General features: G+C 40.8%; 1 protein-coding gene across 1 annotated transcript; it reads right to left on the bottom strand.

Annotated features, from left to right (window-relative positions):
- Positions 1 to 2,734: 2,734 nt before the first annotated feature.
- On the bottom strand, positions 2,735 to 11,588 carry LOC145452333 (uncharacterized). Its single transcript, XM_080330542.1, has 2 exons — positions 9,794 to 11,588; positions 2,735 to 5,782 (listed from the first exon to the last, which is right to left on the bottom strand). Exons 1-2 carry the CDS (start codon positions 10,245 to 10,247, stop codon positions 4,068 to 4,070), a joined length of 2,169 nt encoding a protein of 722 aa, XP_080186668.1. The 5' UTR covers positions 10,248 to 11,588; the 3' UTR covers positions 2,735 to 4,067.
- Between the last annotated feature and the right edge of the window lie 316 nt (positions 11,589 to 11,904).

Raw genomic sequence — 11,904 nt, 5'->3', positions numbered from 1 at the left:
TATACGCAGAACTTCGCCGGTACCTGTCATCCATATAGATCAGTGGTTCTTAACCTTTTCTCCTCCAGCGCCCCCTATTAAGAATTATCGTGTTCTAGCGCCCCCACCCCCATATTGTCCTCCCTTTTCAGGTTTTGAAAATGTCTTTCGAGAACACCTAAATGTCCTCCGTTATGGCAATTCGTCCTCCTTGACATCTTTTAGAACTAAGGTGGTGGATAGTTTCGTGTGAAAATGGGCATAAATAATGCTAAACAGAAAATTTGTGGTTCGAACGTAAGCGACGACTTGTTTTGTCAACCAACGGAAAATCTAGAAGAAAAATCGTATTCGGGAGTTGAGCCTGCTTACCCTTTTTTTAGTCAACCAACCGCAATTCAGTGGTAAATTTACCATTTTTCCGGATTTTACTCACGTATTGTAAGTCTGAAAATGTGCTCAATGCTAACCCTAATGAACCTCTTGTACGATTTAAATAGGACTGATAATAGTTAATACATTCATAATGATCGTCAACAATTACCGGGCGGGCTTAAACTTCGTCGTATGGATGTGTAGGTGGATTGTGTATTCCATCGTATCAATCTGTTTAAACTTAAACACTTAACAACACTTAAAAAAGTGTCCTCCTTTCCCGTTTCCAAAATATGGTAACCCTACGTAACACTTCGTCAGTCCCACTAAAAACGATTGTCTTGGGCACCCATAGCGTGATAAACCAAACTTCTGGGGGCTTCGCCCACAAGAAACCCGTCGCGTGATTTCGATGGTCAGCAAAGTGTGTGTGGCCTGGTCGCCCTAGGTGCCCAAATTTTCTATAATGCATGAACGAATAAGTGGTAATTGCATATATATGTCTTGTTCTCTCAGCCCACGTAATCAGATTTACCAGTAGCGCTGAGTGGGGCTGCTGTCTTGGAAAATGAAGGCCACGTAATTAATAATTAAACATATTCGGGCGTGCCCGTTGGTACAATTACTTGTACGCCATATAGTCAAAAGATGTTGCAACGCATAAACGTATTTTACTTAAATAAGCACATGGTTCAAAATTGGGCAAATAAGGCCAATAATTTTTTCTGATGGGTGTTTTTTGTCCATCTGAGGTGCAGATTGTGACGACATGATAATTCGGCACCGGCGATTTAAGCACCCATGGACAATTAGGCTTATATACATCGAAGTTTACGGGCAATCCTCTTCGACCAAGGTTTTCTCGCTGACAATCTCTTTGGCACACTTCTCGGAGTCCCATATTGGCAGGAACTTCATATGTCTTCGTGCATCGTGGCTGGCGTAGTAATGGCCGGCGCCAAAATGCCTACTTCTATTTTCCATAATTATGCGCGTATTTTTTCGTGGGAAGTCGTCAAAACATGATGTGTAATTTATGTTATGGTAATTTATGTGTAATTTATGACTTTAGTATTGGAAATATTTCGCGATACAATCTCCAGGACAACTCGACAATAATAAACCATATAATAACTGTATGTGGTATATTCAGGGTCAAATCTAGGTTGTTGTAACAACAATCGGGTACGGTCTCACATCTGCGATTGGCAATACGGACAAATTCATGGTATTGGATTTTGTTTTAGTGCTTTGTGTGACTAAGTAAGTTAACTGAGAATGGGATGCATATATCTGCTCAGATTGAATATAGTACTACACCCTGTTAATAATTTTACCATGAATGTATTCCAAATAAAGCAACTCATATTATTTAACGTTAATGTCAGATTGTGGACCTCAACACTCGATAGTATCATCCTTTATGATACGATGAAGAAATATTCGGACGATTTAAGTTTGTAGCTCTCAAATACAAGTATATTTAGTTAGTCCTTTCGTGCACAAAGCTTCAAAGCATATTTTATGTACAAAAGGCTCTCTCTCACAAAAGTGATATACACTGTCTCCTTCGCTATCCACACGGTGTGCGCTGCAGGATATAACACATATTTTGAAACATTTTGTTGAAAATAACCCTAGCAAGCGTGACGTGTTGGGAAATTGGCGATCTAAAGGTACGCGCCATCCATTTTATTTGAATTATAATAACCCACTACATTCATGAAAACATATGCAGCAAACGCCGTCGCGTAGCGCGACCAAAATTTTCGAGATTTGAAATGTTTTGTGGAATGTTAATTTGCTCTGAATACTCATTAAGGATATGTCCTACTACTACATCATCATCTACTGCGAAGCCATTTTTCTTCAGCGCCCCCATATCGCCCCCCTGAGCGCAGCGCCCCCCATATCGCCCCCTGAACGTTTTCGCCCCCTTCAAAATCGCCAGCGCCCCTCGGGGGGCGCTAGAGGCAAGGTTAAGAACCACTGTAATAGAGCATCAATTTACGTTGTTACTAATCCTTCTACTTGAGTAACAAAGCAAGCTACCTTGACCAACTATGTGTGCACTGCTGAACAACATCCCATTAATACTCAGCCTTCATATATGCTATGCAGAATTCCCAATGTAAAATTAAAGGTTCGCAATCCTTGCCAAACGCGAGCTCGAACATTTCATGGGCTCGCACCATAGCCGTACTATATATAGTCAATTTATTGCGATGTAAACGAGGTTCGCATCGAGACACTGACTTACTTGGAATGTTTTGCTGTACGTATTCGCAAACGAAGCCAAATATAACAGTACTAACGTTGATGGTAATGCAAATAAATGAGCCGTCACTTCCAAGTACGAATTAAAATAAATGAACGCGAAAATGGTTCCAGTCATTTATTGCAACAATCATCGCGAGATGATACTGTCCTATACATTGCATTGAATAATCCAGTGTTTCATATAGTCAGATACACTGCTGATATAATGAAATCATGCCATGAATATGCTAACTTCTGTAAAAAAGTCTAGTTTCGTAAACATATCCAGCAGTGGCAATATGATATGTTAGCTTATAGATGCATCATTTACACATATTTTATGGAAGCTCGAATTGCAAAGCATTGAGCAAAGCAGATATAATAATAATTGCTTGCCGACACAAAATATGGACTAAATGAAAAGAAGAATATCGTTACAATGAGAAGATACTACAATCGCAGCTTCACTTCTGATAAGAATCACGATTTTACAATAAAGCAGTAAATTATTTTGCTGCAATTTATATCATTAAAATCGCTACTGCCTAGCTAGAACAAGCACAACATGTTACAAATATCAACACAAAACATTAAGAATCTGTCATGGATGCGTTGCGTAGAAATAATTACTTTTAATGTTAACTAAGATGAATACTACCAACCTCATTATCATAAAATTAAATTCCGTTTCATGCCATATTATCGTAAGATAGCTTTCCGCTTTCGATAGACAATGGAGATAGTAATCGCTTGAGAGGAGAAAATTCAAGAGTTAAACTTTGGTGTAAGAATACTAATCATGTAATGATTTACAAATATAGTAATCGATTCACATTTTAATGTTTCCTTGCCACAAAGATTAATTTATCAACGGGAAATATTGTTTCGATATATTCCACTGTAGAAGCCATGAAACCTCTTTCGTCACATCGCAGCACATGAAAAAACGTAGGGTAAATCTACGGACGTTCGTGAAAATGACATATCTGTGGCGTAACGATGAACCCATGACATTGTCACAAAGTGCAATGAAATAGGTACAGTTGAAATAATATCAAATTATTTTCATTGTGATGTTGTACTGGCATCTTATTCTTTGTGGTAGCATTAAAGGTATATATTTCAGCTTTCGGCATGATTCGTAATGTTACGACGTCATAATCAGCAACACTCGACTCGACTAGAACCTTAATACTCGATTGAGAATCGAATCACGGAGGTATTAATTATGGTTCGTGCACTGTCTCGAAAATCATCAGAAATGTTTCAATATTACCACATTTATTTAAGCATGATGTAGTATCTCAATTCAAAATTCTCGAGTTAACGGAATATGACAAATAGCAGCCTAAATGTACTCCGTGTTGGTGCTTAAAGCATAGTTTACACTTACGAAGCACGTCGCAAAGGGTTTCAGTTATCCAATTAAGTGTACGTTTACGCTAGGGCCGATTTCACAAAAACGCATTTCTAGCCATTGGCCATCGTAAGAGCGCGTCCATTCTCGGCTGGGTATTTTCAGAGTTCGGAATCGGATTATTCTGAATCGGGTAAGGCGAAGCCAGATTCATGACGTGGTTCGCACTGATATCAGGGAAGGGCATGAGTCTATGGTCGACGCCGGAGATCCTGCCGATTCTCCCCGCAACGGCCGCGTGGAAAATGGAGTTGTACAACACACCGGAGTCCCTGAAAGGATCGTCTCCAGCGACCCATACCGTCTTAGGGCTTGAAACTGATGGATTGAAGGTCGAGAATTGATTGCGCAAGTTCATGAAGTCAGCGCAATTATCGACTTTGTTCGTGACAGTTGGTTTAGAATTAGAGTAAGCGATTCGATCGGCCTCTGCGATATTGGACGAGGATATATCACCCGCTTCGCCGGGATTTGACTTTCTAAAGGCCGGCGCGGCCGACGTATCGCTACCGTCATTATTTCGTTGCGTTTCCGAGTCGGATTCACTTAGTTGATATTCCATTTTGGTTGATATTACCGATGATTCTTTATCGGGTGACGTGAATGAGGAACACGAGCAACCAGAACTTCGCCTCTGTCTCATGTTCAAATGGGCCTCTCTTTTTCGAGAAGTATGTTTTCGGTGTGTTGTTGATGAATCGGTTTCACTTCCAATAAGCGTGTCAATCGAGAACGCTGAAGGTGCGGTATTTCCATTTGAGGTTCTGGACGACGAATCGCGTTGTTCCAAATTCATTTTGGGACATTCGGACGACATAGATAACACTGGCAGATTCGACTTTGTGCGCAAATTTGCACCAAAGATATTGTTGTCCTGATGTACATTCTCTAAACACGTCATGTATCTTCTGTACTGGGACATCATTGGCTGCATAATAACCGGTGGGCTGAGAGTAGAGGGCTTCGTACTGCCCGAGCCCATGGCATTGTAATATCCTTGGTGCGATCGTGGAGCTTGATGCATCATAGAATATGCCTGTGGCAGACCGCTAAGGTATGGGTAAGGATTAAATGAGGTAGGTAAACCAGTCGGGCTTTGACTCGGCATAGGAATTCCGTACGGTCTGCCGTACGGTGTCGGTACACCGCTCAAAGCGGCGGCTATCATATGGTCCCTCAAGGGATTGCGATTTTGTCTCTTAAATCTTTTACGGCGCCTCAGAAACGATCCATTGTCAAACATATCTTCAGCATCGGGGTCCATTGTCCAATAGTTACCTTTGCCGGGATTGCCTGGTTCTCGTGGCACTTTTACGAAGCAGTCGTTCAGAGACAAGTTGTGGCGTATCGAATTCTGCCATTTCGGGAACTTTTCGCGGTAATACGGAAAACGGTTCATGATGAACTCGCAAATCCCGCTTAGAGTCAGTTTCTTTTGTGGTGACTGCAGTATTGCCATTGTGATCAATGCGATATACGAATAGGGTGGTTTCACAGAACTTTTATCAGAAGACAGACTCGTATCGTCATCTATGTTATTGACATCAATCGGCATATCATCTTCAGATACATCTTCAACCAAGCTATCATCGCCGCCCTCGTCAGTTCCACCAACGTTAGTCTGTCTCGCGTCTCCGTGACTTTCCCGTGTCGATTTCACATTGGCAATGTCACCGTCCTCATCCTGCTGCGACGCGGTGATCGAAAGTCTTCTGCTGTCACTTCCGTCGTCTGACATCTGATCGGGCTTTCCTTAAATTTAAAAAGGAAATTGTCACTATATTCTAGGGTTACGGTATTTCGGAAATCTGAAAAGAGGACACTTTTTCAAATTTTTTCTGAGTTACAATACTGCATTAAAATCCGGAAAAATGGTAAGTTCTCCCCGACTTTGTGGTCGGTATACGAAAAAAAAGTAACTTTTCCGGCTCAAAGCCCGAATTTCCGGTTTTCCATGAGTTTTTCCGTAAATTGACTAATAGAATGTCAAATTTCCGGCCCAGCTTACGAAATACCCGCCGGAACGTTACTTCAGTACTGATGTCCTATTTACATCTCAGTCAAATTTTAACCTTGATTTACCCAAAATTTTCAAAAAAGAGGACAAATTCTCAAAAAAGGGACATTTGGGCGTCCTCCGAGGACACTTTCAAAAAATTCAAAAAAGAGGACAGATCCTCTTAGAAGAGGACGTATGGTAACTCTACTATATTTACCTTCACCAGAGTTGAACAACTAGAGAATTTGTAGCGTGCCAGATTATGGATTAGACAGTGTTTTCAACTGAGATTACAATAAGATGCACTGAATTCGCAAAAACTTGGAAAATGAATTAAAATCCGAATTAAAAAGAAGAACGACAAAATTCAAGTTCAGTTGATATCAAATCGTAGTTCCTTCTTGACGTCATGAGAATGGCAATTGTCTGTATACACAAAGCATGACTTGTTTCTAGCTGTTCAACTCTCTGGTCGCATTTACAGGAAAACCAGAAATTAGATTTAAAAAACATTAAAAATTAAAAATTAGTCAGTGTTGCTACTAAATTAACGTAGATGTAGCGATTCTCGGGACATGAAAAACTACTTCAAGCGGAAATAGAAAATGGCACTTGGAAAGTAGGTAGTCAAACGAAGTAGATATGGTCACGGGGTTGGGTACTTTTTGCAGTTAATCGAAGGTGGGTACTTCGGAGAATTGCAAAATGTATCTTCGCAACTGAAACAAAAATGACCAATGACACTACAAATACACGAAATCTTCGAATAAACAGTGGATATTTCGGGCTATTTCGCCCGGTTTTCATGACAATTTCACCGTTAAAGGAGATAGAATATTTCACCTAACTAGTTGCGACTTTTCAATATCGAAACTCTAAAAAGTAAGTAATTTTGCCTGGAAACCGTGGAAGTAGTTTAATAACCACGTGCCAAGTAACGCAAGTAGGCAGTACCTAATCCAGTACTCTGGAAAAGGAGAGGTGCCACGTTACTGGCAAGGTCTGCATATTTTTTCGTTACGTGAAGGCGGTGCGGTGTCATCGCGTATTTCAATTTAGCTCCTAATTTTCATTGTAGCCGATGGTCGCTCATCAAACGGTAACTAGTTATAATTCATCACCACCGGTTTTGAAATGGTACGAACAGCCTTAAAGTAAAGTATCGGGCCCGTCATTCAAAAAGTTTGCCAACCACTGATATTGATATATATATTCACTTATTGCATATTTTGTATTTTTAGCCTACGCACCACACTCTTATCGTGAAAAATGTGAATCCACACCCTATAGGTGGCAAATGAATACAGAACCTGACTCAGAATTATATCGCGGTTATGGATTCTTCGTACATACCTGCATACCTTCCTTAGTCTCTACGTATAAGAATTATTGGGATACAAGTACTGTGCTTGATTTACACCGTGCTGTAACTATGAGGTATGTTCTGGTTTTGTGTAGCACGGGTGTATATATTCACACCTGTATATCACGGGCGGTACATGTGTGTGAAATACTGCCGTCGTACATGGTATGAAGATATGCTATATCCAGCATCTGAAATCTCCAGGGCTTTGGCACGAGATTCGAGGCAAATTTGGAAAATAAACGAGCGGATATTCTGTACGGAAGCGTGCGCATCTGAACTCACTCAGAACAAAATCGTACATGGGAACGGACGACGCTTGACGCTGAAGTTTCCGTTGGAACCACTGTCAGTTGAATCAGACTATGCTTCTTATTTATGTAATTTTATAGGCCTAGATATAACAAATCTAGTTCTTACTCGTAGTGCGAATAGACGTGTTTGTTCTTGTCATCTGTTTCATGACTCTGACCACATTGCAGTGACAGTTACAAGTAAAAACTTCGGTAAATTTAGGGAGTTCTCTTGGACAGCCATCTGTACAGCTATCTTACCCTAGGTCAGTGATTTTCAAACTGGGGATAGCGCCCCCCCCCCCCTTGGGGGCGTGAAAGCATCTGACGGGGGCGTGACGCCGCTGGTAACTTCAAAAATTTTCGCGGTCAGCGCGATTTACCCTAATTTCATTGTTATTATTTTGTTTATTGTCCGAATATCATATATCAGAATTGTCTCATGAACAGCCATAACTTTCAATGACAGCAAACTATCCGTTGCGATTATTAGCATTCTAATTACTCTGTTTAATATTTTTTGATATCACGATAAGGAAGCGCGAAATTTTTCACTGTCATAAAGGGAGGGGGGCGTGTGAAAAAAAGTTTGAGAACCACTGCGCTAGGTGAAGCCTTTTAGTATGGTACGAGACCAATTCTGGAGATATGTCGTGGTTTAAAGTAAATTCGGGTGATAAATTTCAAACTGTGGATTTTTTTAATCTCTCTCTAGTATGCGTTATTTCGATACATCTCTGATCCGCACCGAAATAATATTGGATCACCAGAGACTGGAATCATCCCAGTAAATATTCAATTTCGCCATTGCCACGGGATTACAGTATTGCATCGCGTTTAACTGTTGTTGTCAGGAGAGCCGTGCGGCATTTCATGGGACGTCGACATCACACGCACCGCGACGTGTTTTGGTGGCTAGGCAAATAGAAACGGATAATAGAGATCGACAAATGCACCTTTTAGTACTAAGGGTGTCGCATGAATGGAACGTTTTCAATTTTTGTGAGCGCCATTCTTCACTATATACTTAGCAGTCCACCTGCTTTTGATATACGAAAACTGCAGGACTATACCGAATTGTTTATGGGAACGCTAGTTTCGCGTAATCATTGCAATCTACTCCGTTTAAAAGGTTATCCTCGAGCCAATATCATTTTGCTATATTATAATAAAAAAGCGCAGCCATATTTCCAGTATGTTCTACATAGTTTTAACCACAACTTTCCACGAAAATAGCAAAATCCTTCCCTTGGTACCAAATATACGGAAACATAGCGCACACGTGGTAAACCCCTGACATGTCCACAATTACGAAGCTGATGCTTCCAGATCTTTATATGTTGCAGTAGAATTTGTGGCGAATCATTTAGACGAGAAAAGGCGTATAAACCAACGAATTGCTTAAGTTATAGAGATACATTTGACAGAGGGTATACTGCTGGAATAATATAGAAGGAATCGGGCCTAGTCTAGATGATGCAAATGATAACGTCAGCATAGGAACTCTAATCCTCCTTATTCGTGAGGTCTAAACACGAGCTCTTCTACTGTTGGTTTCCTCGGTTCAGCGAAGTCATAAAACTATCAGAATATCGCACATTTATATCATAATGCACGCGATTAGCAATCCCTAATCACCATCACTAATAAAATATTCACTGGTGTTGCAGTTTCAACCCAAGAGAATATTTCATAAGAGAGAAATCATTTCGATAAAGAATCATTTTATAGAACAGGGGTTCTTAAGTTATGGTCCGGTGAGGGGTGCGCGGACCAGTTACACGGCGTCAATACGAAGTCAACGTGGGAATTGCAACTATAAAACTAAATTGTTCTTTGCCCCATCAATCCATATTTCTGATTTCATTTTAATCATTTTGACCTTAATATTGTAATCTGGTAGTATCTTGGGCAACAACTTGACCTGACGGCAATACGAGGCTACGATTACGACATGAACGCTATTTTAGTCATCAGCTTCGTCGAATTTCAAGGTTTGGCATCCATGCGACCACTAAAAATATTTAGGGATCCGCGCTATAGCTAAAAGATTTAGAAACACTGCAAAATAACCTATACAAGTAGTTTCCCAAGTAGGCTATACGAACCTCTTCTATCGCCCCAAGACAGCAGCGGCGACACTTGGTCGTACGGTTTGCAGATTGGCTGGTATTCCTGGCGGAACTGCATTGCGGCCATGTCTCTTAGCGAATCCAAAGCTGAAGGTGTTTGTGATCTCTCACTATTACCAAGTCCAGTCCCGAAATATCTATGCGGAGAGTGACCGGGTATCGGTTGGTCCCAATTTCCGAAGTCGGAGTCGGAACTGCTGGTGCTTTGCACCTTTGTATCCTGAAAGGCGTCTTGTTCCGACGACCTTCGTATATTTGATTTTGAGTTCATGTTCCAAATGGATGATGATTCCGAGCTTCTTCGTTTTTTCGAATCTTGAAAACACGTTGCGGACACCGACTTCTTCTTGCTTACGAGTGGAAATGCTCCAACATTGTCGGTATCTTTTATATAATCATCGATCGGATTTTGCACAATCATCACAGACATCAATAATAACCCTGTGAGAGTATATTATTATTAATGAAATTTCATCAGTCACTTTACATAGGAGCCAATAAAGTATTCCATAATTACATATTTTTCTCTCAAAGAGAATCTTAAAGGTATGAAAATACAGTATGCAATGAAATAATATAATCATATTCAAATACACCCGAATACTTTCCCTTGAAAAGGATATCTTTCCCTAGCATTTTGCGGAAATTTCAAGTATTCCCTATCCATGCACCCGATGGAGAAGCGCTGAGCACTTGGAACGTTTATATCTTTGTATATTGCACTTGCAGTCAAATTTCATGTTAAAATATGCTCCAAAATCAACCATTCAATTTAGCTATGCACGATTTCCAACGCAGATCGCGACAGAAGATTTCAGACATCTCTGCATTGTGTTATATTTATGACGTATGATATTAAATGCAATTGGTACGGAACGAACTGAGCCAGATCGCTTTTGATCTCCGACCATACATCATACAAGTTATACACAGAAGTCCCGATGCGATTACAGCGATTTATCTTCTAAACTACATCATAGGACGTCGCAAAACAATTATATCACGGATCAGATGTATGCCGGGAACTTTGATCGCTCGGCGCCCGACATCACTGTGCAAATTCCCGCGAGACTAACATAGTGACCTCACCGCAAAATGGCGTCGGTATTCATGGACATGATCACAGCATTAACGACACTCGCTGATTGTACCTCGAAGCATTCAAGCCAAACCAACTAATCCTTCACCGCGCAGTTGAACGGTCGGATTAATTGTGCTTCCTGCTTCACGACACCCTCTTCGCACGAAACAAATCAAATCTGCGTAAAGTACCAAACGAAGTGCAACTGTGGATTCTATTTGCTTTCAATCCATTCAATCCAATACGCATGCCTACAACAATGAGCAAGTGTTGACGATCCGGTTCACGAACTAACTTTCGTGCAGTTGAGCAGGAAACGTTGATTACATAAATCTAAGCGCCGACATGGGCGTTCATTTACCCTTCATCTTAAGCTTGTTTTAATCAAGCGACAATATATATGCCTTTTGAAACGCCGAATCAACATACTACTTTTAAGATACTCGCCCTAATACTTTGTCGCATTGAACTCGATGCTGTAACGCGGTAATCCCTCTTTCCAACAGTTCGATCCAAAGTTTGTCACGGATATTATTTCTTTGCTCTCAGAGGGCAAAGATGCGTCTCTCGTCTGACTGCTCTCGATTCCGCCCACTGCACTGTGTGCTGGGACGCAGCACCGAAACAATCAGCTGGTATTGATATATTCTACTTCACTATCATTAGCCACAGAACAGAATATGATAGTTGGAATTTATATCAACCTTGACCGTACACCCTTCTAGATGATATGTTTACCCACTTGAAAATGCGAAAAGTTTATAGTAATACACTGCCAATCGCCCGTTCTTTGCGTTGCCGCTGAATGAAAATCCCCACACGCAGACCAAGTGCAGTAATAGTCCACACTTTGTACGCTTGGTCAAATCAGTGTACAACTATACATACTAGAGTACGCCGGCTACATTTGGAGAAGCCTAACTCAACCGATTGGCATATTACTTTGCAACAAGACCCAGAAACAGGACGTACTACTTGCTACTAACAATGCCAGGGATATATATAT

Source organism: Botryllus schlosseri, chromosome 12 (genome assembly GCF_051294905.1).
Source record: "Botryllus schlosseri isolate E-star chromosome 12, Bs_hap1, whole genome shotgun sequence".
Lineage (NCBI taxonomy): Eukaryota > Metazoa > Chordata > Ascidiacea > Stolidobranchia > Styelidae > Botryllus > Botryllus schlosseri.
The sequence above is the reverse complement of the archived record's forward strand: the minus strand, read 5'-3'. Positions and strand labels throughout refer to the sequence as shown.

What these genes read in the sequence shown, in the direction of transcription:
- LOC145452333 (XM_080330542.1), bottom strand. Translation starts at nt 10,247, where the DNA reads ATGTCTGTGATGATTGTGCAAAATCCGATCGATGATTATATAAAAGAT. An exon ending in GTCTTGGGGCGATAGAAGAG is followed by an intron (nt 5,783 to 9,793) that starts GTTCGTATAGCC and finishes TTTAAATTTAAG; the next exon opens with GAAAGCCCGATCAGATGTCA.